The 25,131-nt window shown below is 53.5% G+C and overlaps 5 protein-coding genes across 5 annotated transcripts; 4 read left to right on the forward strand and 1 right to left on the reverse strand.

Annotated features, from left to right (window-relative positions):
- Positions 1–913: 913 nt before the first annotated feature.
- V2A60_004071 (P-loop containing nucleoside triphosphate hydrolase protein) lies at positions 914–1,818 on the forward strand (the record flags this gene model as incomplete). Its single annotated transcript, XM_083255395.1, has 2 exons — positions 914–1,052; positions 1,109–1,818. 2 exons carry the CDS (start codon positions 914–916, stop codon positions 1,816–1,818), a joined length of 849 nt encoding a protein of 282 aa, XP_083111521.1.
- A 2,992-nt stretch (positions 1,819–4,810) lies between these two features.
- On the forward strand, positions 4,811–7,163 carry V2A60_004072 (acyl-CoA dehydrogenase/oxidase; the record flags this gene model as incomplete). The annotated part of the gene is made up of 6 exons (XM_083255396.1): positions 4,811–5,598; positions 5,653–6,403; positions 6,454–6,535; positions 6,594–6,734; positions 6,804–6,939; positions 7,007–7,163. 6 exons carry the CDS (start codon positions 4,811–4,813, stop codon positions 7,161–7,163), a joined length of 2,055 nt encoding a protein of 684 aa, XP_083111522.1.
- A 929-nt stretch (positions 7,164–8,092) lies between these two features.
- V2A60_004073 (serine hydrolase domain-containing protein) lies at positions 8,093–10,066 on the forward strand (the record flags this gene model as incomplete). The annotated part of the gene is made up of 3 exons (XM_083255397.1): positions 8,093–8,630; positions 8,690–9,131; positions 9,217–10,066. 3 exons carry the CDS (start codon positions 8,093–8,095, stop codon positions 10,064–10,066), a joined length of 1,830 nt encoding a protein of 609 aa, XP_083111523.1.
- A 1,161-nt stretch (positions 10,067–11,227) lies between these two features.
- Positions 11,228–11,857, forward strand: V2A60_004074 (nucleotidyltransferase family protein; the record flags this gene model as incomplete). Its single annotated transcript, XM_083255398.1, has 1 exon — positions 11,228–11,857. One exon carries the CDS (start codon positions 11,228–11,230, stop codon positions 11,855–11,857), a length of 630 nt encoding a protein of 209 aa, XP_083111524.1.
- Positions 11,858–19,839: 7,982 nt separating this feature from the next.
- Positions 19,840–21,411, reverse strand: V2A60_004075 (kinase-like domain-containing protein; the record flags this gene model as incomplete). The annotated part of the gene is made up of 1 exon (XM_083255399.1): positions 19,840–21,411. The coding sequence occupies one exon, from the start codon at positions 21,409–21,411 to the stop codon at positions 19,840–19,842; it is 1,572 nt and encodes a 523-aa protein (XP_083111525.1).
- Between the last annotated feature and the right edge of the window lie 3,720 nt (positions 21,412–25,131).

Consider the following 25,131-nt stretch of genomic DNA (forward strand, 5'->3'; position numbering starts at 1 on the left):
CGTCACACCTGCCGTGTAGCATGACCATGACGCAAAAGAAGAAAAAAAGAAGACCGAAAAGGCATAGAGGCTTAATCATTTGTGCTTTCGACGCACCAACTCCTCTCAGGCCCGTTGCTCGCCCTCCCTCCTCCGGCTCGCCCTCCTAGCTTACGACTAGTTTGGCTCATTGCTTGCTCACCTTGTCCCCCAACTTGGCTCCATGCCTCTGGCTCCGTATCGGTTCAAGCTCACTCAGATCCACTACACCATCACCAAAAACCACTCCACGCCAAAATCCAAATAAAACGCCATGGTTCCAGTGGGTCAGCTGTGGTTCTCGGATTACTGGTAGCATCAAGTCGCAACAGACTCCATAGTTTTTGGCACTGTACAATGCTCCCGCTCTCGCATGCTGGCTATCCTCGAGTCCTGGCCCCTGTCGCGCCTCCGGGCCATCTCATGGGCCAAGGTCGGAGTAGGCACAGTCTACTCGGTCTTGGCTCTTGCGGATCTTGTCACTGCGCGGGTTGCCCACCGTTTTGTGACCAGCAGCCACGCTCTAATAAAGCTTTATTATCCACGGGCCCCCTTCCTCATTGCTCCCTCTACTAGCACGTTGGCATTACTTTTGCTCGACCAATGTTTCCCACCCACTGAACCTTTCTGTCTTTGCCTTTTTTTGCTCTTCGCAATCGACCCTGTGTCTTGACCGTTGTTGTCTCAGAAACCATCCGGTCTATCCCGTTCACACTTGACTCGCACCGATATACTTTGGTTCTGCATATTCACCGTTGTGCGCTACTGGCGTTGCTGTTTTCTGCATCGTTTGAAATTCCAATTCCAGGCGGGGATCCTTACTCTTAACCTGCGGCACGCGACACCGAATCTCCCATCATCATCATCCGTGCGGCTCGCCGTCATCACAGTCAACATGTCCTATTCTGCCCAGTACAAACCTAGGCCGTCGACCGACATCTTCACCAATGATACTGACATCAACCGCCGAAACTGCCGGCGTATCGTTCCCATGAGAGTTCTCATCCTTGGACTTGGCCGGACCGGAACTGCGTGTAAGTAATTGAGAATGTACATTGCTTGATCGGGGCCGTTTAGCTAATAAATACAGCAATGCGTGCCGCCATGAAGCGACTCGGCTACGTGGACACTTACCACATGATGAATTGCTCCATCGAGAATCCTACCGACGCCCTCATGTGGATGGACGCCTTGACGGCCAAATACGACGGCAAGGGTCCCAAATTTACCCGCGCCGAATGGGACCAGCTTCTCGGTCACTGTCAGGCTGTCTGTGACTGGCCCAGCATTGCCTTTGCTAAGGAGCTGATTGAGGCCTACCCCGAGGCCAAGGTTGTCCTTACCAACCGCGACGTGCACTCGTGGCATGCCTCGACTATGAAGACGGTATACTGGCGCGTCACCGACCGTCACCTGCGCTGGCTCTCGTACTTTGACTGGGCGGCCGGCCAGTACTACCCCATGCTCAAGAAGTTCTTCGATACCTTCTTTGAGGGCGACTTTCCCAACCGCGGTAAAGAGATTTTCGAGCGCCACTACGCCGAGGTCCGTAGCCTCGTCCCCAAGGAGAAGCTGCTCGAGTTCCGTGTGACGGACGGGTGGGAGCCGCTGTGCAACTTTTTGGACGTCCCGGTGCCCAAGGAGTCGGCTTTCCCCAACGTCAACGATAACGTCAACTTTGTCGCCCGCTCAAAAGCTCGCAACTGGGCGCAAACGTATAATGTTCTGGTCCGCTGTTTCATCTGGCTCGGCCTCAGCATCATCACCTTTTTCGCCGTCTTTCGCCTCTTGATGTCTTAAACACAGCACCTGCATGAAACGACGCACGGCCTTTGCTCTTTTCTCTTTTCTCGCTCATCTCGAGCTTTGACGTTTTTTACATCATCCCACGGTTGACAACAACCTGGGCATGCTTTTTTTTTTTCTTTTCTGGAGGTCCGCATATAGACCATTCTGCATGGCGTTTTGTTTCGGTCCTTTTCCTACTGTCTCGCTTTCTCCGGGTGGTCATGCTGTCAATAGAGATGGGCCACACAAAAAGTACATATCATATATCATGGTGTCTAATGTTACATAGTTGGCCCCGCACCGGCCAACGGGTTTTCTACAACATGCATCTATTCGAATCACTTTCCATCATGCGATAGCCGGGATGCCCAGCTATGAGACAGGTGCCCCCGGATCTCCGCTCGGAGCATCCTCCGGGAGCCTTGTTTTTAGATTGTTTCCTAATCGAGTAGTGCATGCAACATTGTGGCGTAATAGATATGTACTGTCGTGTCTTCGATATGAAGATGAAAGTCATGCCCTGATGTACCAGCACGCCCAGGGCCCGTTCTTTGGTTATTTTTTTTGTGGTGAATAAAGCGGCCAGCAGTGCATGTGCGCGTATGTGTGAATAGCTGAAAGGGGCAACGAGGTGAGAATTGCTGAGGTGAGGTGAGATTTGGATGGAGGGAGTGGGGTAGCAATCTCAACCGTCGCTTTTTTTGAAAGAAAAAAAAAACCTTTGTTTGTGGCTTGATGGAAAGGGTTGCGCAGCGTGCCATGATTTAATTCAAGTCTGCAAGGGTTGGTGGTGAGAGCAGAAGAGCGGATGACGGAGCTGGCGCGCGGCCAGCCCTCACCAGTAAGGGCAGACGGCTTGGCTCCCTTGCATATGTCTTTGAACAAGACATTGCCTTGAAGGCGTTTGATGCTTCCATTACACTCACACGAACACATCAGGCGCTGTGGCTTGCGCAGGTCTAGGTTGTTCACCAACGATCAGTCACCACATCGCCTACCCTGCATAAAGCCTGCACAACCAAGTACAAGGACTGCAGCGTTTTATGTTGGTTGTTTGACTTGCCCAAATTCATGGCTGGTAGAGGTAATGCGACTCGATTCGAAAATGCGTTGGTCGGAAAATCAGGTCGATGGCCACAGGATTAGGAACCTGATTCGTTGCGCAATTTGTTTTTTTTTACCTAGAAGCACATGAGTAACTGAAGCACACTGCAGTCAACATGTGGGGGAAGAGTATTTTTCCATGGTTCCTCTACCTGTTATACCACGATATAGATCTTGCCTTGTTATTCCTCAAGATCTAAACTAATGACCCCCCTTGCTATAGATACAGGCTACGAAGAACGGCATTGGGTCCAGCCGCCCTGCCCTGCATCTATAGCAAGGGGGGTCATTAGTTAGATCTCGAGGGGGGGGGGGGGCTACATGAGCTGCGTCTGCCTGCTGTCATTACAAAGTGTTGGATGCTGCTCCTCTTCACCAACTACACACTCGGAAGCTTACAAAAAGTATTGAGACTTTTGCCATGCCCCTTTGCAAGTGCGCACATGAACGCCACTACGAACCGCATCCACCCCTCAGACTTCACTCATTACTTGTCCGTGGGGATATCACCACCAGGCTTTGTCCTGCCGGTGCCGCTAAAGATTGATTCCTCGGGCGTTTTGCACGTACATGACGCCGCTGCGTGGGCCAAACTGTATGGAAAGACAGGGCAAACGGTCAGGGGCCGGGAGGGGTGTGTACGCGCGTGCTGTGGCATTGTCTTCCGTTGGGGCAATTGGAGCGGTGCGGTCGGGTTGAAGCCATTCTGAGAGTCCTTTTGAATCGATAGACTGATGATTCTGGCAAGTGCGCAGTTTCTGGAATCTGGTGTAGTTTTTTTTTTTTATTAGGATGGCATTAAAGTCGAATCATTTTGACATGGTTAGGTCGCCAAGTCCACCAATAGTGGCCAATCAACATTTTGGATGAAAAATTCTACTGAATTTTCTAGGTTCTATTTGGTGTGGGAAAGTATGTCGCGAGTGGCCTTTATTGGCAGAGAAGCGTGTCGTCTCACGCGAACATTGCAAGGAGATGGCAGCAATGTACCTCAGTGGCTCGCGATGCTTGTATGTTGATCTGCATACTTTGCATGATTCTACAGTTCGTCTCCAAACTGTGATTACTACTGCATTTAGCTGATCCTTGAGCACCAAGCTACTGAGTACAGTACATATCCTTGTAAGACTCTCCGGGTTGCCTCGACATGCTGTCCGTGTGACGAGACCTACAGTTTTCGCAGCCAATCTTGACCCCGCCATTGTATAACGCTTAGAGTTACTTGGCTGATCCATTAACCTTGAAAAGGCATGCATCATGGTTCATCAAGGGTTTTTCTCTTGTAGCAGAGTCACACCTGAGCCGGGGCTCAGACAAGGCACCCATGCTGCTTGACATTTGTGTAGAATCACCTCATTTCTCCAAGGTTGACCCTGGGTGATTGTGATTGACTGAGACTACTACTTTGGCAGCCGGATTTTATCGTCTGGGCTGTAAAGCATGCACCTTGCGCAGATAAATTATAACCAGAAAAGACTCTAATACTACCGGCGACCACATGAAATTTGACTGCAAGGTAAAAAGCCTTGATACATACTGCGCATTTCTTCCTTTATTATTTTTTTTTCCCCAAAAAATTCAAGTCGCTAGTTTCGAGTATAAACCCATTATTGCAACCATGTTGGCGTCTCCGCGGGGTTGCTAGCTCGCCCACTCCGTGCCTCGGCAAAGCGTCGCCTGCCGTCCCGCCAGTGATGTAGATGCCGACTCACGGCGCCAGACAACGGACGAGTCGCCGTTTCGCTCCGCGCAATACACATGCCATCTCCTATAAACATCATTAGTTACCATCCTTACTTTCCTCAAACAGTCGCTTTTCAGTGTCTCCCAAAAGTTTCTGTTGACAACCAGAGGGTGACTGATCTTGCTGCTAAAAAAAAATAAAAAAAAATAAACAGCCATGTCCTTTCCGGATAACCTCAAACCCAAGGAGCCAAGCGGCCCGTCGCTCCTGGACAAGGAGCGCCGCCAGTCTCCCGTGGCCGTCGACGCGCTGGGCGAGCACATCTTTGCCGGCACCGGCTTCCTCGAGCGGCAGGCGCGCGTGCTCGCCGCCATGGAACGGGAGCCGCTGCTGGACAAGTCGCGCCAGCAGCAGCTGTCCCGGGCGGAGCGCGTCCGGCTGGGGCTCGCCCGCGGCAAGCTGATGCGGCGCCTGCAGGCGCGCCACGGCTGGGACGCGGACGACTACCACATGGCGGCGTACCTGCTGGGCGAGCAGAGCCCCTACCGCCTGCACGTCGGCATGTTCCGGACCACGGTCGAGGAGCAGGCCGACGACGCGCAGCGCGCGCGCTGGATGCCCCGCGTCGACGCCTGGGACATCACCGGCACCTACGCGCAGACGGAGCTCGGCCACGGCAGCAACGTGCGCGGCGTCGAGCTCGAGGCCCGCTGGGACCCGGCGGCCAAGGAGTTTGTGGTGCACAGCCCGACGCTGACGGCGGCCAAGTGGTGGAACGGCTCCCTGGGGCGGACGGCGAACCATGCCATCCTCATGGCGCAGCTGATGGTGCCCGATCCGGAGCGGCAGGGCCAGTACATCTCGCACGGGCCGCAGGCGTTCATCGCCCAGATTAGAGACTCCAAGACGCATCTGCCCCTCAAGGGCATTGTCATTGGTGACATTGGCGTCAAGATTGGCTTCGCCTCTATGGATAATGGTTACATGCTCTTCAATCAGTTCAGGTAAGAGATGGCCTCCCCAAGATGAGGCATCACACCACTTACATGGACGTGTAGAATTCCACACTCGGCACTGCTCTCTCGCTATGTTCAGCTAGACCCAGAGACGGGTGTCTTTTCCAAATCTCCAAACGCCGCGCTGGCCTATGGAACAATGACCTCCATCAGGACCATCCTTGTTGAAGAGGCCGGCACCCATCTGGCACGCGCCGTCACCATTGCCATACGTTATACCGCGGTTCGCCAGCAGTTCAAGGACAAGGACACCCAGGACCCGAGCAGCGACGAGCTGCAAGTTCTGGATTATCCGACAGTCCAATACCGCCTGTTCCCGCTGCTGGCCGCCGCTTTTGCTCTGCAGTATACCGGCAAGGTCATGCGCCAGGACTACGCCAAGACTCGCAGCGAGGTGGAAAGGGGCAACCTCGACGGCCTTGCCGTCATGCACAGCAACTCGTCCGGTCTCAAGAGTATGAGCACCGAGATTACGAACGCGGGCATCGAGACGTGCCGGAGAGCCATGGGCGGACACGGCTACGGCAGCGGCAGCGGCCTTGTGGAGATGCAGAAGGATTACCAGGCGAAACCCATCCTCGAGGGCGACAACTGGATGATCACGCAGCAGACGTCGTCTTTCCTGATCAAGAGGATGACTGCTGCTGTCAAGACGCAGGGAGAGCCGCCCAAAGACCAGACAGATGCGCAGCTGAAGACGTTCCTGAACCAAAAAGACCAGAGCAGGACATTTGATATTCTCAACAATGACTCTGATATCCAAGAAAGCTTTAAATGGCGCGCAGCTTCCATGGTAAGCCCCACTACGGACAGTCTGACGATCATGATTGCTGACGTGTGTAGACATACGATGCCTACCGAGCTCGAGTGGTTGAGAAGAAAAGACACAATGACCTGCTGATCCAGTTTCACAAGCTCAGCCACGGTATGAATACCCTGCTAAGGCACACCCGACCTTCCCTCAGGCGCTAACATGGAAGCAGCGCACTCACAATCCATCATGGTCTCCTCATTCTTCACAACACTCAGTTCTTCAACCGATCTCCCGCCCGAGACACGGGAGGTCGTGTTTGACCTCTACAGGCTGTTCGCGTACACCGCCATCCAGGCCGAAAGTTACGAGTGTGAGTTGGGTTGGGTTTGGCGAGAACGATGGAAAAACTCACACACACACCTGCTGACTTGGGGTGCAGTCCTCCGATGCGGCGCAGCATCAGCAAGGGATCTTGACGCCCTGCCCGATAGGATACAAGCGCTGCTTGCACGTATCCGACCGCACGCCGTCAAGCTCGTCGATGCCTGGAAGATTCCCGACTATCTCCTGGACAGGTACGGCCCGAAAAATGATAATGTCCCTTCTTGCAAAACTTTTGTTGGCTAACCAGTTTCATCCAAGTGCACTTGGGCGCTATGACGGCAACGTGTACGAGGATCTCTTTAATCGGGCTCACAGATTGAACCCGCTCAACGATGTCGTCTTCAACGTTGACTACAAGGATGACGAGATTATCAAGGGAAGCGGCGAGCGAAAGCCGCTTTCGTCCAAGCTGTAGAGCGCAACAGCAGCATACAACATGAAACTGTATATTATCAATTCTCGTCACATCCATTAATGAGTATTCATCCTTCCCACTATACAGCGCAAGTGCGCCGACTACCTGGAAACGACGCCACGTCGACCTTTGACCACTTCGGGATGGTAGTCAAAGCTCGTCTCTAGTTGAGCATCGTTTCAGCCACCTGCAGTTGTGCCCAACACATAGTAGCAAGATGGGCAGCGCCAGTCGCCCGCCCGTGCAGTGCGCCACGGAGCTGGCTGCACCGCGATGCCCGCTCAGAGACGGAACCACTCGACCGCCGTGCGCAAATCTTGGGCGGGCAGCCTCCAAAGCCGTCCTCCGCGTGCGCCCGCTCTTCTGGCCTCATGACGGCATCTTCGTGGTCTTTGAGCTCGGAGTAGTACTAAGGTCAACTATTTTCAGCTACACCCGACTATATATATCATCAGGAAGATACTTGTAGACCGCCGGCCCTGTTGACTCGACCCAGCCTTGGACAGAGGGCCATCAGTATTGGCGCTACCCCTGTTGCAATCCTGCGGTAGAGGTAAACTGACAAACGTATTATCAGGTTATCACACGGCCCTGCATATTATTCCTGTGTTGGATTTGGATGCGTGTACGAAGCTCTCGCCGCTTTATTGCCGTCTTTGCCCCGCGTTATCCCCGCTATACTTCCCGCGTTCCTCCGTGCATATCCCGTGCGGCTTCATTGTGGAATTGGTTAATACCAAACGGAACGAGACAGAGGTAGGAGCGAGAGGCGCGAGAGGGCCGCTGTTCTATACTTATTGCAAGAAGGGGGGCGCGTGTCAATTTGAGTCGCTTGGTTGTGTATAAATAGCCTCGTAGGTACTATGAAGTTTTGTTGTCATCCAACGCGGAAAAAAGCTCAATCAACAACACCTTTCGATAATATTACAATGAAACAGATCCTCTTCGTCTGCTTTCTCGCTCAGAAAGCGCTGGCAGCCCAACAGTTCCTTCTCGGCAACGCCTTTGAGCAGCCCAACACCCTCCTCCGCGAGCCAAGCATCCAGAGCGCCGTACATGACATCACCAGCGTCCTCAACGCCGTGCTAGCTGATGGCAGGACGCAGTTCAACCAGAGTATCGGTAACGAGACTGCCGTGTCCGTTAGGATCGTCTCTGTCCATGACGAGAAGCCCCTTTTGGACTTTCACCACACGCCGACCGCGCTCAACCTGTCGGCAGGCAGCGTCGCCAAGATTGACGCGGACAGCATGTATCGGATTGGCAGCATATCGAAGCTGTTTACTGTGTATGGTCTGCTCGTGAACCACGGGGGCGGCATACTGGACAAGCCGGTGACTGATTTTGTCCCGGAACTCGAGGCAGCGGCGGCGGCGGCGGATGATGCGTCCGCCGTGGACGCCGTGCGTTGGCGGGAGGTGACTGTTGGTGCTCTGGCGTCTCAGCTGGCGGGCCTTGCTCGAGACTGTACGTAATCAATACGAAATCTTTGCTGTTTTCGGCGTCTAATACCAGGAACACTGCAGACAATAACGCGGATCTTGCGGCGCAACCCTTTCCAGCGGAGGCCGCCGGGTTACCAGTGCTGCCACCTCATGATATCCCAACTTGCCAGGGAAACGAGGACCAGCCTTCCTGCTCCCGCAAAGGCAAGAAGCTAGAATGGAGCTCTCAAATTGGATGTGCTTCGCTAACCGTCTCCCGCATAGAATTTTTTGAAGGCTTTCTCGCTCGCCATCCAGTCGTTTTGCCATGCACGACGCCAGTGTATTCAAACGCCGCCTTTCGCATTCTCGCTTATATCCTCGAATCCTTTGCGAAAAAGCCATTTCAGGACGTGATTACTGAATCAGTGTTCAGACCTCTAGGTCTTGGCCGATCCGCCACAGTCCGCCCTCAACAGCATAGTGTCGGCGTCATCCCGGCCGGTGACTCGGGATGGTTCCGTTCCATCGGCAACGAGACAGCGTAAGCACAAACGGAAACCTTTACTGTACACTTTCACCCTGTATCTCCGGACTGATATTTGTATTTGACTGCCCACGTATCACAGCACAGCTGGTTTCTTCTCCTCTTCTCGGGATCTCGCCGAATTCGGCCGATCCATCTTGGCCCACCGGCAACTCACGGCGGTGGAAACGCGGCGGTGGATGAAGCCGAGCGCGCACACTTCCTCGCTCTTCTTCTCCGTCGGCGCCCCGTGGGAGATTTGGCGAACAAGTAGCCGCGTCACGTCGGGGTACACAACGGACCTCTACACCAAATCCGGTAGCGATGGGCTGTACAATGCGCTGCTGGTTCTCGCTCCGGATTCCGGGGTCGTCATCTCTGTACTAGCGGCCGGCACAGACTCATCAGCCATGTTAACAGCAGGTGCAGAGACGGCTGTGCAGGGGCTCCTCCCCATCCTTGACGATGTGAGCCGCATGCAAGCCTGCAGGAAGTACTGTGGCACATACAGCAACGCCGAGACCAACTCGTCGCTCATTATTGCAGCCGGCGGCTATAGCAATGGCACTGAGGAGGAAGATGGACCGGGTATCGTCGTCACGAAATGGACTAGCCGTGGCAAGGACATCATGGCCACAGCCCAGGCGTATGCCGACTCAACTGGCAGCGGTGGAATCACCTCCTTCAAGCTGTATCCATCCATAGCTGAACACGAGGCCACAAGAACAGCGTACCGGCTTATCTTCGCAACGCGGGCTTCAGGATACACTCAAGGCGCGTCGCCGCCACCGCCGCGCATCTTTGATCCAATTGCTGGAGCGTGGGGTGCCGTAGACCAGCTCACCTACGGAAGAGTGGCAGCAGACGAGTTCATATTCCATCTGGATCAACATGGTGACTCGGCCCAAAGTGTGGAGCTCGGGGCGCTGCGACAGACTCTTTTTCGAGTGTAGATGGCTGGTTTCTGTTGTGAATGGATGGACTGGGTGACGAAAGATGTGGTATGCCAAGCGCCATGAGGAGTGTGCTGAGGCGTAACCTTGGTGATAGTTTCCAACGATGTGATTAGAGGCTAGACAATGCCTATTGCCTAATGAATTTGCATTCTAGCTTTGGACATGCAAAGATGCTGCTCAAATGTGTGTGACCCCACGAGGCAGAACGTGCCGTGTTTACGACACACGCATGGTTACTTGCGAGATATTTCAATATAACAAGTAATTCGATTCATCAATATATTTCAGCCGCTATAATCAACTGTCAAGTTCTGACGCGTCTACACATGTGTTCGTGGCACGTCACGACTTGCGACGCTACCTCACTTCTCACGTCCGCCGAAAGGCCCTGATTTTCTCCACCACCTTTGCTATCAAGGGATATCACCAACTACAAGATACCTTATTCGAACATTTCGAGGAATCCGGCACAGCTTTTGCACATATGGCAAGCAACGGCGAATGAACAAACGCATTCCTAGAACAGCACCCGCGTATCCTCGTCGGAAGAGAAGCATGGGACGCGGCCAACGGGAATATAAAGCTACACGATACAACTGCGGCCATTAGAAAACCAGTTCCCAACCAAATTATTATCCAACCCGTCTCCGGCCGAACGACTAATAAAGCTCTCGTCGCAGCTGCGTTCTTGAATGACGTCGGAGCCAAGGCTCACTTCCTTCAAAGTCTCACAACCAAAGACCTCGGAAGAATACCAATGCCCCCCAAGGTAACTGTGATTCTTGGAGGCTGAGGTGTTTTGTTTGTGCCTTTGCCAATGAAGAGTCGTGCTCATGGGATCGGAAAAACTGTAACGACTGATTTGGCTGCTGAGCATTGTGCTCCTCGTTCACAAAATATGTTAGAGATGATATGGGCTGGGAGACTTTTGACAATTTCTTTTGCTACTGTCATGAAATTGACTGGAAAATCCGGTATCTGTTTGGACCTTTTCTTCTACCGCATATCTTGCCCTTCTGATGATGACCATGCCTGCTGCCTGCCAATACCCCGCAATCAAACGAGGCTTCGAGTTCAACAGGCAACTTTCACTTCCACCTTGTTAATTTTCATCTATTGGAGCCATTTCCCAACTCTCGACGCGCTTATACATGCAAAATGGCGACAAGCATCCACCCAAACCCAGCCCAACTCCCTCTCGACCAACAGCTCGCGCAGCTGCGCGCCATCCTCTCCACAAACAAGACGCTCGTCACGGTCCTCCAGCGCGTCGCGACCCTGGGCATGCCAAACTGGTATGTCGCTGCCGGGTCCGTCTCCCAAACAGTGTGGAACCACATGTCGGGCATGGCGCCGGACACTGGCATCTCAGACTACGACGTCGTGTACCACGACGACGCCGACCTCTCCTGGGACGCCGAAGACGGGTATATACAAAAGGCCAGGGAGCTGTTTGCGGACATGCCAGGTGTCGAAGTCGAGATCCGAAACCAGGCACGCGTCCACCTCTGGTACGAGAACAAGTACGGGGTCAAGTGCTCGCCGCACAAGAGCGTCGAGGCGGGCATCGACTCTTGGATCTCGACAAGTGCCATGATTGGAATACGGACAGGTGAAGACGTCAACGCCTCGTGGTCTGTGTATGCCCCGAGGGGGTTATCCGACTACTTCAACATGGTTGCAAGGCCGAATACCGTTCTGGGGCAAAAGGAAAACTACGACAAGAAGGCGAAGAGATGGAAATCGATATGGGAGAAGCTCACGATCGAGCCGTGGCCAGCAGAGTGATGAAAACAGTATGCTGTTTTCTGAAACTATAGTATTGAACAGATATGGTCCTTGCACGTCAAAATAGTTACCAAGAGCCGAGTATAGCTGATCAAGGATAGCAGCCCTCTTCAACCTATCTCGAGACTACATAGCATTCAAGACAAAGCCGTTCAAATGCCCCGAATCTGGCGTTAAATAACCCAGCTACATGTGGCTTCACACGGTGCCATGCTATCTGCATCTCACTCTGGCAGGTCTATCCGAGGTCCCCAAGTACAGATGGTGCTTTCGTCTTTTGTTAAAATCAGAAGCACATTGAGTCACAGTGTCCTCATTCGAACTACCTTGGATAGTATCAACTTATTGTAAAGCTTTAAAGCTTTATATACAGAGTCGTGGCAAAGTGCTGCCTACTAGCCAATCGCCAGAATGTCAGGCGAAGAGCTTCTAACTCGAGATACTTGTCCCGAAACACCGAGTATTCCTCGACGGCCTATTTACTACCAAAGTTACGGAGATTGATCGAATGCTTGAGAAATTCCCTCATGCTTAGAACAGGTACTGTCAGTGAGACTAGGTCATGAGAACACAATTCACTCATCGTTATCACGGCTCAAAGGCCATATTCGTCTGACACTGAGAAATCAGCGGCGTTTAGTTTTAAGGCTGCAGACTTCGTCATTCATCAATGGGTTATACTCTCGGCAAACGCTTTCTTGCACTTGAAAGTATATTGACCACACTTGGAATGTTGCTGAAGAATACTCACCGACGATCCGGCTCCTTGGCCGCCTCGTTGTTTACTCACTCCATGCCATTACGGTAGATGCAAGCGCAGAGCGGCTTCCGCTGGACTTGTGGCAAAGGCTACATTTTACATTCCAGAGCCCTCATTACTGCCACAGCCCTTTTCCATATCGAAAGGGTATTCAGACCATAGTATACCCTGTTCAATCTGTCTGATCTGCCGCCTTCAATGTACTTTTCGCTGCGAGTGCCAAGTAGTTCAACAGCCGATGCGATACGTCGACCCGCTCGCCTGCCATAAGAGTCGTCCCGATTGGGCCGATTCGCCACTGCTTCTACCTGCTTCCTGTGTTGAAAGCTGGAATGCGGCAGCTGTCCCATGTACAAATCTAGTTCTTTTGCATGTCTGCCGTGAACTCTAATCCTACTTCCGGCCGAAACGACACCGGGGTGGGGCGCAATTGAACCCGGCCGGAATTCGTGGTACTCCGGACGCTGCTGGGTCTACACGGCGCTTCAAAGGCTTTTGAGACTATGAAATGTAGAGTTTGGCAGATCCAGCACGGATGAGGCTGGAATCCCCATGATGAATCACACTTGTGGCAGTCTTCGTGAAGATCTCAACGAGAACGAGGCCTGACGTTCTTGCATTCCAGTCTACTGGCGACGGCCGCAAACCACTCACACTTTAGAAGCAGCACAACTGTAATCGAGAAGAATACTTCAGGCTAGCAGAAATAACCGACCAAGTGACCTGTCACCTGAATGAGGTCCTACCACGTCCCAGTTACTAGAGCCTAAATTCCAAGGTTGTCGTGCACAGACAACAAATGCGGCATCACCCACCAACGGGCCAACAGAGCGAACCGAATCTATATCGCAAGTTCATGTATACCCTATTTCTGCTCATCGTACGATGGGTAGGGTAGCATAGTGCGGGTGTTGGTTATTGCACTACGATAGAGTTTGACAACTAGTTCGATGCTGATTATCCCCGCAGCGTTGTGACCAAGTTGGCAACGAAGGGGTTTCTGGAAAGCTTAGACAACTCGCAGCCAGATACTTGCAAATGAACGAGTATCGTACCACATATAGGTAGCAAAAGCTAAGAGGCCAACAACTGCGTGATTAAAGTTGAACGCTGCATGTCAAATCAGCATTCCAAATGCTTCCATGTCCTATAATGTGACCTCGGAGCTGTGCACATGGCGTCATCTTTTGAAGCACTGCCAGCACTTGGCGTATCACGGATGAAACATCTTGGCCCTTTGACTGTTGAAGAGCTCCAGCGAGGAGCAAGGTTGAGCAAACCGGACACCAAGTCCGGCAATTAACTCTGGCGCACTGAGCATCACATTTCTCTTCCTTCTTGGCGGCGCGGCGTCTTCAGCCCGTCAATCGACCGAGAACGACACTCATCGAGACATGGCCGACCCCCGGCCTGCATGATAGACCCAGCCTCGGACCCAAAGAAGCTGGGGGGGCCTTTGTAGCATCGCGAGAGGCTCCGCGCGAGACGGCGGATTCGGCCCTGCCACCTGGACGGTTACACCACATACAAAAACGTCTCCATTTCGCCCGGTCTGGCGGTGTCCCGCCGAGACAGCAGTACAGCCGAGAGTCAGGATGTGGCTCCCAAAAGAAGCTACTGAGAGAGAGACCGAGTCCTAGGACGCGCGGGATATTACCGCAATCTGGCAGGGTTTATACAGCGCAACTCTGCCCAAGCATAGCAAATACTTGGCCGGCGACTTGGACTGCAACACCACTTGGACTACCAATATGGGCATGCGGCCCGTGTGGCATACTTGGAGGGGGGGCAAGGGGGCTCGTCTCCCCGCGCTCCCCCGCCACAGCATCGCAAGACATGCTCGTTCCCCGGTCGCCTGTCGACGTGGCAGTCAGACAGCAGCGGAGATGGAACAGAATCTTGCATTGCCGTTCCGGTGGCGATGTAGCAAAGATGTCAGCTGGGCAGGTACGAGTGAGCTGTGTGTGCCGAATGGTGCGTATGCCGTGTACCGCGTATGCGTAATAAAGGTCTATGCCATGTCTAGACCCTATTCTTTAATTTGACGGGAGCATTCACGAGACTGGTAGCTGCGGAGCTGTCACAAAATATGGACGTATGTGGTGTCGCGTACTTCGGGAATAGAGCTGGACCGTGGAGCGACGACCGTTGCGAGTCAATGCCACGGGTGTGGCGCTCCGTAAGTAGTGTCTCTTCCTTCTCAAGAAAGAAAGCTCCCCATCACACGCATGAATACTGCAGCTTGCAGCTCAGGCAAAACCAGGCATCTTGACTTTCTTTTGCATGGTATTTGTCGTTGGCGGTGAAAGTGCATCGGCCAAGGTGTGTGTGGCTGGCTGCTGTTCCTCACCGCCAGATACCGTGCATATACTTGTGAAAAGAAGAAGCAAAAAAGAAAACGCCTTGCTGCAGGCTGGGGAAGACCCCAAAGTAAACAAATAAGAAACGCGCCAACGGAAGCGGCAGAAGGGTGACTGGCTCTCTTGATCAGTAGGACCCGGCCGTTTCTCCAGAGTCGTGACAAAGAAATTATGGCAGAAGCGGCCAACGGAAAAAGCAAACTGCAAATAAAAGGCTGAGAGGCCGCATGTGGACGATCCCTTAGTCCCACACTTTGAAGCCGGCATATTGCTTCTTGTTGCAGAAGACTGCAGGCTACGGTATCCATAGTCGCAGCCAGCCAAGGCGCGTTCTGGAGTATGTTTACTTTTTCTTTGCGACAACTTGGCGCCACCCTCAACGGCTGACTTTTTTCCCAATACTCTTCTCCTACTGGTAATGCGGTGGTGCAGTTGTCGACACATGGCAAAGTATGGAGATGGTGCATCGAGCATACTGACTAGGCGACACTCAAAGAAGGAAGCACGACGTGCAAGTACCAGTATGGGTAGCACGAGTGTCCATCACTCTGTAGTGACATGCATCCCGCTTGTCATATGCACACTCGTTCACTCAATGTGTTCCTTTTCGGCTGCCAGCCGTACTCGCAATCCACGGGCCCCAATCTTGTCTTACAAGCGACTGGGCCACACAGACCCTGGATTTTTGGCGGTGAGTCCTCCATACCAAGACTGTCTTTGGAAAAAACTGCTTTTTTCGACGGTCCGTGTAAGTCAGTTCAGACGAGGAAGAATATGTAGCGTGAGTGATTGATGGTTTGCATACGGCAGTGGACTGAGACAAACCAGCCAGCCAGCCTCCCACTTTGGCTCCCGGACAGGCTCGCAAGCTCGGTAGTGCAAGCAGTCATTTCGTCTGTCTATCAATTGTTTGTAATCGACCGCCACAATTGCGCCCGCATCCTTGTCTGGCGGACGGCGCGTGATGCACAGTCTGACGTAGATGTGTGATACAAATGTGATGGCCATTTTTTACAGGTTTTGCCGTACTGGATCGGACAATGCCCGGTGGCATCCGGTTGCCGGAGCCTATGGCGTCTCGGCTCTCGAAGATCGAGCCTCTTCAGGCAGAAAGAGGGTTGCGCCCGCCCAGCTTTACCTCCGCTTTGCAAAGGTCACGATGCCAACTTTGTCAGCTCCTGGCAAGACAAGGAGGCGAGTCGGATCCAGCGTGATGGGCCAGTGGTTTCTCGCTTGGCTCAGCTTTGCATTCTAGTTCAACCTTCTCAACGCCGACCGGCCACCTGGGCGTTCCAGCTACCACGCCAATGGTTACCGAATCTTCCAGTAGCACAAACTCAAAAAAGTTGTCGCCTTATTACTTACTGGTTTCAGCGGACGCCTCTGTGCTGCTCGTGGCGAGGCTTGGTTATCCGACAGCAAGCAGCCAGGCAAGCCAGCCTCCGTCGAGCCAATCAGCGTACAGTTCATTCACACCCACACAGGACACCTGGCTTGGAGTAGGCCATCCGAATCGGATAAGTGCCCAGCTCATCTCTAGGTCTGCCGTGGTCTGGGCTCCTGTAGTCATAACGCCCCCCCCCCCTTCGCCTCACGCTCTCTGCAAAAGCCAGGCTGGGGCGACGATTGGGGAGCGCCTATCACAACTACTTGCGCTCTCATGAGTTGCCCACTCTTAAACACCAAGCCCGCATTAGTGAACCTTTATACCGCAGGCTAGTTTCCGACATGGGCCACAGCTCAATATCAAGTTAGATGCGGCAGCCACCAGGAAAGGGAGCGACAACTTCTCCACAAACACTTTCCGTTCTCCCCGTCCATCGTGTTGATTATTAGACTTTTCGACGCGTGGCGTAATCATGCCATGCGGCGGATATGCAATGTAAGTACAGATGAGAAGGGCAAAGTTGCAGGAAGCATGAAGTACTGGTAATACAAGCGGAATGCCAAATTGTTCAACAAGGCTTCAAAACAGCATCAAGGATCTGACCAGGTAATCAGTTTACTGAATGAGGCGTGCATGCATGCATGCGCAGGGTCAGCCACTATAGAAAGAAAGAATACGGACAGAGGCGACGTAATGAGTATCAGTACCCGCACTCCGTAGATCCTAACACTTCTCCGGAAGCACGGACGGGCCGGCGACTGCAATAAGACAGGGCTCCAGTGCACGTCCCCATTATGAATCTCGGCACTACGGCTATTGGAAGCTGCTTGTGGTCGATTACGGGGCAAGAGGATTGAGAAACAGTAGCAAGGGGACCACTTGTTAGTGTACGCAAATAGTCACAGTCAATGGTCCCAAGGGCCAAGAGCCAATCATCTGTACGAGAAGCACGGAGGGGCGTCGAACCAGAGGCGTATACTTATGGCCTGTGCGTAGCTGACCTCGCAGCAACCCACCCAGACAATGAATGGCTTCTCGAGTCTGTGTGCAAGGACAGTATCCGTACAGATTACTATGACGCCTCACTGCAACAGTAGATTTGGAGATGGGCGGCCCAGCCATGAGTCTAGCGCCGCCGAGTCTAACACCAAGGCTCATTGTCGGAAATGCTTCGAGGCTTCTTGGTACCAGCGTCTTGGTTCACTTGCGGGAGAGACCGAAAAGTGGCACCCCATGTCTGTTCTCTTTGGTTGTTAGTTACTGGGACAGCGGCCTGTGGCATACTGATGGACCAAAAGGTGTAAGTGGCAGCGTTTGCTATGAGTCAATATATTGGCTGCAACTGCTTGGTGTTCTTACACTCTGCTCAGACATATCATGATCGCGATGGGTGTTTCACGGAACTGTCCAGGACCCGTACTGGCATGAGAAACCGCATCAATACTGAGTACTATCCAACTAGCTCACGGCAAGGACGAGGAGCCAAGATCTTCAAGGCCCACAGGCATACCCAAAAAAAAACCTCGTCTAGACCCTCTCGGCTGCCTCGGGGCGTCGTCGAGCATGCAAGGTGACAAGATAACGAATTTGGAACTGGTGGTAAGTAGAGGACACATGGGTAACTTTACTGCCATATTCGACGTAATAGTAAGTACTCCGTACACGACTGAAGAGTCTTTCGCAAGCAAGATGGGGGTGGCCCACCAAGAAACAGAAGCAGCAAGCATGCCTTTTTTTCTTCATTTCCCATGGCGGGCATCACGAACCAGGTGGTGGGGGGGGGAGAGAGGAAGGCCAAGGCAAAATTTCTACTTGTTCACGCCATATAAACAAGCCATGCTGACCTGGGCGGACAAAATACCAGTTCAACCCAGTCGAGTCAAAGGAAGGATTGGGGCCAGCCCGTGAGCGCCACCGGGGCGAAGGGGGCATGCGGGACTGGACGCTAGCCATGGTCCAAGCCCATCACAAGAACAAAAAATCTGCAAGGACAGGGGGGGAGAGAGAGAGAAGAAACGGAGAGACGACGAGGGGGGCCCCCCACTCGCATCTTTGCCCAGTGGACTATCAAGAAATTATCGCCAACGCTAACCTCGGAACGGCCTAACGACGGCAAGCCACAGAAAGCCCGACCCAAACGCTAGAACTGGGGCCTTGTTCGCCTCTTGGACGATAGCCCACCACCCCCTGCGTGCCCTGAGGAGTCTTGGTGGTGGTGGCTGTGGGCTGTTTTTGGCTGAGAAGGAGGGCCACCGGACTTGCAGTTGAGCAAAGGCGGGCTGCCGGCTGCGCCTTGTTTTAGTTCGGGGATTTTCTTTTTGACATGGCCGGTGGTTTTCCAAGTTGCTCAGTTACTGATAGCTCTACACGGATGCGCCATGGATGCGACAACTCGTCATCTTAGCTCCACGCCATGTGACGGGTTCGCTGCCGAGATTGGCAAGCATTGCAAAGGTCGTCATTTTCCATTTTGTGATTTGAGTGCAGCTTACTTAGTTCCCTGTTAGCCTCGTAGCGTGGCTTCTGGCACAAAGAACAGCCATCTGGACGGCCGATCCTACCGGATTCGTCCAGGTTCAAAGTGTTTTGTCGGTGACGTTGGTCACGTCTTATCACATCTGTCGAGGTAGGCAGGCCATTTGGCCCTGCGGAGGAGGATTCACTGGGCAGGTAGACAGACACATGAGAAGGAATTCAGTTCAGTTTTTGTATAGCTTGTCAACGTGCTTTGCATTGCTAGCTAATTGTTCCCTCTTGCGGGCTTTTTTTTTTATATCTGCGAGGCAGGGTCTGGATCCGCCAGCCGCCTTGTCAGCCCATAAGGCGGGCGACCAAACTTCTATATCCCAAATATCCAAATACCATCGGACCGAATACAATAGAGATGAAAGAATTCGAGCGGATATTTTCCCAGAATTGAGTGCGTAATTTTGATTCGGGTAAGGGGCGACCTCGACTTTTGCGGATTAAGAGATATTTTTGTGTTCGTGATAGTATCCGTGACCGATTTCCCTTTGCACCTGTTGCAAAAATAATAAAAAAGAATATAAAAAACTCCGTGCCAGTCCATTTTCCAACAAGGACTGAATAGTAATAAAAAATCTTGGTCCTCTCTGCGCCGAAACATGCAAGGCGAATGTCGACCGCTCAAAAATCCGGCCCAATTAAAGAAGTTGAGTTGTTGCAAAAGCGATAAAAGACAAAAACTCCGCGCTAGTAAAACGAAAAAAGAGAAGAGGAAGAGATGGTGTAAAGGGTGATTGCCTTTGGCTCAAGGTCGAGAAGAATCGTTTGAGTGCAGAAATCGACTGGAGGGGGGGTTACGGAAGAGACCAACTCCCAACCCGGTTGTTTTGGATCCATCTGGCCAGCAGTGCAAAACTCAAACAGCCAAAGTGAAAGAGAAAAAAGAAGAAAGAAAAAAAAAGGTTGTCGGCTCGTGGGAGCCTTGAAGGTCTTTGTACAGCAAGGTCACTTAGTAGCCTTGGAAAGAAGGAAGAAAAGACACCTGTTGGTGGAAGGGTGACGGGTGTTGCAGGACAGGTGCTTGCTGCACCAGCTTGACCACCTCCCAAAGAGGGAAGAAGGACTTGGCTTGGCAAGGAGGATGCGAGGGGACAACTGGGGCTGGAACCTGCATGGCCATTTGCGGCTGCTGCTGCTGCTGCTGATGCATCAAAGCTTGCTGCGAAGGGAGGATGGGGACTTGGATGGGTGCCTGCACGGGCACGGGGCTCTTGTACTGCTGGGGTGCGAACTCGTGCGCCTGGTAGGCGGCGGCGGCTTGCGACATGATGGCATCCTCGGCGTCGTACGTCTGGGGCACAAAGTCGACCATGGGTTCCTGCTCCTGGAGAAAGTCCTCGTCGAGGTCGTCGACGGTAGAGACGCTCGAGGCCAGGGATCCCTCTTCGGAGTAGTCTGAAGCGGGCGAGAGGGCCTCCTCGTACTCGTAGTCGTCAATGATGACATCCTCTGGAACGATGGGCTGCTCCTGCTCCTCCACGGGGGCAGACTCGGCACCGGTGGTGGTGGCAGACACGGTGAAGCGGGCGCAGGCCATGATGCGGCTGCGGAGCTCGCGCATGGTGATGCGCAGCTCGGGGTTGGGGTGGAAGATGCGTCCCAGGATGTCGTTGAGGTCGTCCGACAGGGGCAGGATGGTCTTGAGGAAGCCGGGCGAGCGGACGTAGGCGCGGTAGGTGGAGTCCTGGACCGAGGCCTGCTTCCACGGGTTGCGGCCGCACGTCAGGTTCACGAGGATGACGCCGAGGCTCCAGACGTCGTTGGGCGCGCACATGTAGTAGGGGTTCCGCGTGGTGGTGGGCTCCAGGCACTCGGGGCTCATGTAAAAGGTCGACCCGCAGCCGTAGTCCTCGGAGCGGTCCTCGGCGGTGGCCAGGCCAAAGTCGGCCAGCTTGACCGTCTCGCCCCGGTCGGTGACGAGGATGTTCTCGGGCTTGAGGTCGCGGTGGTAGATGCCGAGCTTGTGGCAGTGCTCGACGGCGTCGAGGATCTGGAGAAAGGCCTGCTTGGCGAGCAGGTCGTTGCCCACGTAGTGGCCGCGCTCGGTGATGTTGAGGAACAGGTCGCCCTCGGGGCAGTACTCCAGCACGACGTAGATGCAGTCAACGTCGTTCATGATCTTGTGGATGGAGACGACGTTGGCGTGCGCCGACGCCTTGTAGTGCAGGTTGATCTCTCGCTGCTGGTACGCCACTTGGCGACGCTCCAGCGGGGTGCCGTCCACGTTGAACTTGCTCAGGCACTTGACGGCATAGCGGATGCCCGTCTTGATGTCGACGGCGGAGTAGACGACCCCGTAGGCACCGGTCCCGAGAATGTCAGTGAGCTGCAGCTTGCCTTCGAGCAGGCGTCCCAGCCTCTGCTCGGGCGCCAGAGGAACGCATCGCACGGGCTGGTGGTGGTGGAAGTGGCGAGCGAACTGCGGTTGCGGCGGTTGTTGTTGTTGTTGTTGGAACTGGCACTTGTCGTATGTTGGCGAAGCTGGTGGCGTTGGGTATCCAAAGGGAACATGGCTCTGCATAGTATTAAGTTTGAGATGGCTCCGGGCCGCTGCGTAGAGAGAGAGAGGTGTGGTTCGGTGTAAGTTGAGGAAAAGGGTCTCCGTTGACTGATCGATATTAAAAGATGATATCCATTCAAGTTTCTCTGGGTTCAAGAAGAAAGAAGAGTTGGTTTCCAAGTGGCAAGTAAGTGATGTAGCACACACAAGGTTCTTGTTGTTGTTGCTGTTGGTGGTGGTGGTTCCTGGGGGTTGTGTATAAGTTGTTGGATGTCGACGGCCGAACAAACGGGTCGATCAAGAAGGTGTGTGGACGTTTTGAACGGAAATAGCCCAGGCCCAGAAGAAGTAGAATGTAGTATTAAAAAGAAAAACTACTACAAGTCAACAAAGTGTAAGCTTTGGTTTGACGAGTTGTCTTTTTTGGACAAGGACTGAAGGAATGTCGTGAAGAAGGGGTTTTCGCAGGTATGTACAACGGAGTTTGATATTCAAGTCTGGCTCCTCGGCCGAAGCGGGCATGTCGAGGTAGATATTCAAAACGCAGAGCCAACTAAACCAGGGACGAGAGAGCAAAAGAACAGACAGACCCATGGCCACCCAAAGGACAATCCACACCCTCCTCCTCCAACGCCGCCCCCCCCCCGACTAGTTACCAACAAGTCCCGCTCAAGCGCAAAGACAAGACAAGACGAGGCGGGTCAGGATACGTACCAGCCCAGTCCCACATGAAAAAAACACCCTCATAGCTTTAGCGTCTTGTTGTGTCTGGGACGGACGGGCTTGCGTGGAACATGCACTAACACGCTGGCCCACCCAGCCTCCCCCCATCAGAACCCTTGTCTGGCCCGCGGTGGGAAGATTAATGCATAGAGGAGTGGGCTGGGAAGAGGCTAGAGGCTTGTTCTTGTCTTGACTGGACAAGGTGGCGCTAATGCAGCACCTATTCTTAAAACTGTGTGTGTCCATAACTCACAAGGTTTGAACTTGTCTTTTGGGGGGGGGCCGCTCCCTCTCGACACACACACACACAAGACTCCCGTAATGGATGGTGGGTCGCAGAGAGAGGTTGAGCAGGATTGATTGACTGACTGACTGTCCGCCGTTCGAGGGTTTGGCACAAACTTGTTGCGGTGGAGAGAAGAAGGAGGGTGGTGCTGATGGTGGTGCTGCCTCCTGCTAGCGGCCAAGGGCCAGCAGCCAGGGATCGTGGCTTGGAGTGTGACGCTGCGCAATATACGAAGCCCAGCGGTTGCGTGGTCTGACGCATCATTGCCAAAGTGGTTCTGCATCTGTGTCATGATCAGCGGCCGCCTCTTTGCCTTCTCTCCCTTTGGGTCCAGGCTGGCGTGAAAGCATCCTCCTGGCCCCCCCGTCTCCGTCCCCGTACTGGCGAGTATGTGTGTGTGATGGCCAGACCTTTCTGTCCACCCATTGGTCCAGCATGCCTCAATATGCAGCACGCCGTGCCGCTGGGCTTTCGCTGCCCAAGCCCTGCGAGGCCTTTTCCCTTCCCTTCCCTCTCCCCCCCCCCTGCCAGTCGCCCGGCAGACAGAAGCTGCTAGTGTCATGGCGGCGGTCCCAGCAGTGACGCCTCTTGTGAGTTTTTAGTGGGATTTGACTGGTGCAATGCTGCCCAGTTGGCCGTCTTTGCCCCCCCCCCCCCCCCGGTGTCCTCGGCGTCTGGAACTCCGTCTCTGAATACCTTGTCTGCCTGCTGATGATGCCCGCTTTTTACGTGGTCGAGACAGGACTTGCTCCTCCTCGTGACTTTGAGCCTCTGTGTGTTGCCGCCACCAAGCCCCAAATAGTTCAGTCCAAATGGCCTAGTTCCAGGGGTGGCAGCTTTTGGTGCTGCCTGGCCTTTGCGGAACACAAGTCGACGGTATGCACCACACAGTTGAGTAACCTCCTGCGAACTGTTCCCCAACTCCCGTTGCAGCACACGGCAGTCTCCCTTGCGGCCTTGGTGACCTCATCTTTGCCCCCCCCCCCCCCCCCCCCCAAAAGGTCCCTCATCATCAGTTCTGGCGCGAATGTCGAGATGAAACAAACCTGGCAATTGTTCATGCCACAGCCGGGATGAGAAACAAAAAAGGGCAAGGCTGATGCGTCATAGCTTCGAGAATCGTCTCGTCTACGGAGAACACTTCTATACACTTGCGTAAAGCTCTGTAGCGCCGCTATGCTGCATTCTATCAGTATTGCTGCTATGCTGTGTCCGTTGCGGCTGGCCGAATGCGTATGGCTCTCTCGTCCCGAAACCCAATACATTGGAGCATCACCTCGAGCGGAAGCGTCGGGCAGCCGAACAATAACATCATTTGCCATAGATTGCGGCCATACTACGTAGCCAAAACTCTTTTCCCCAGCGCTCCCGAGTATGAGAAGAGAGGTAATAGTAAAACACAATTTCACTCATTCTAATCTTCTGTGCTCCGTACCAGAGCATCATTCGTTCTCAATCTTCCATTCCTTCTGCCTGGAATGCCGAACCGCCAGAGGCAGACCCTTTGGGTGGATGCCAGGATTTTGATTTGTCCCTTTGCTCATATCATGCCAATAATGCAAAAGAAAGTTTCTCAAGGGTCCAGAGTACACGTAATTCACAACATATACGGAGTATACAGATTACATTGCAAAGAAATTGCAGATCTCGGGTGGATGCTGCGCCCGTGTCAATATCAGCAATACAGAGTTACCAGGTATTCAATCAGAAACATGTACCTGATACCGCAGATGAAGTGCCCAGCACCACAACAATCCACCATGGCGTAGGGTACAAGGTACTGGGCTGCCTAGTTTGCACCAATGGATCGCCTTGCTGAGATGCAGATCTGGCTCTTGCCAACTCTTGGTCCCCGTAACAAAGTTGTCTACTACTCAGTAATTAAGTACGCCTCTGCCTTGGTTGGACAGCGCGCTGAAGGGCCTTGTACCGAGACACCACTGGTTACTTACTTACGTCAAGGGTCAAAACAAAGAGCTTGGTACGTACCGGCCGGATGCGATGGGGGAAACGCCACCCAATCACGAGTCAACTAACGACTGGTCCCGGCGCAGGATCATCGCCACTTGACGTTGCCTGAGTGGCTCAGGACGAGCGCGGCGCCACCTCATGCGGGAAGGCTGGCCGGCAATAATGACAGCCCATGGGCAAGAAGACACATCTCCTGCGCCGGGCACTGTCGGTGGCAGGCCAAGTCCTCCCCTTAGCACCGGACGTCTGCAGCGCTGACTGGTCACGGCTTCCTTGCCATGACGCTCCTCCGTCATACTTGCTGCAAAAGGTGGTCAATACAAGCTCGTACTACTGTGCCTCACCAAGAGATGCAAAGAATAAGAAATCGGTACTAAAATCATGAGGAGCTCTTCAGCCGGTCTACTCATGACTCCTTCATAACATGACACCTGCAATCCGTACAATTATGTAGATCAAACCCGGACCCCAAAAATTAGGGGAGACACACGCGCCGCCTCCTTGCTCACCCCTAGCGATTTCAGTCAGCCCAGCACCTTGTAGCAGGCTTATTACTGGGAAATGAACAAGTCACAGCGCAATCAACAGGATCCCGGAACCTGCAATCCAGGGCCGAAATAAAACAAGACCACGGGCGGCGCTTCCAGAGTCACGCCAATCCGAGTTCCCTTGGTAATGAGTGGCTGGGAGGGAAGCCGCCGTGACGGGGTGCTATTTCGAGTTTGCAGCCCCCCCCCCCCCCCCCCCCCCCCCCGCTGCAA

Source organism: Cordyceps javanica, chromosome 2 (genome assembly GCF_051103115.1).
Source record: "Cordyceps javanica chromosome 2, complete sequence".
In the NCBI taxonomy this organism is placed as follows: Eukaryota; Fungi; Ascomycota; class Sordariomycetes; order Hypocreales; family Cordycipitaceae; genus Cordyceps; species Cordyceps javanica.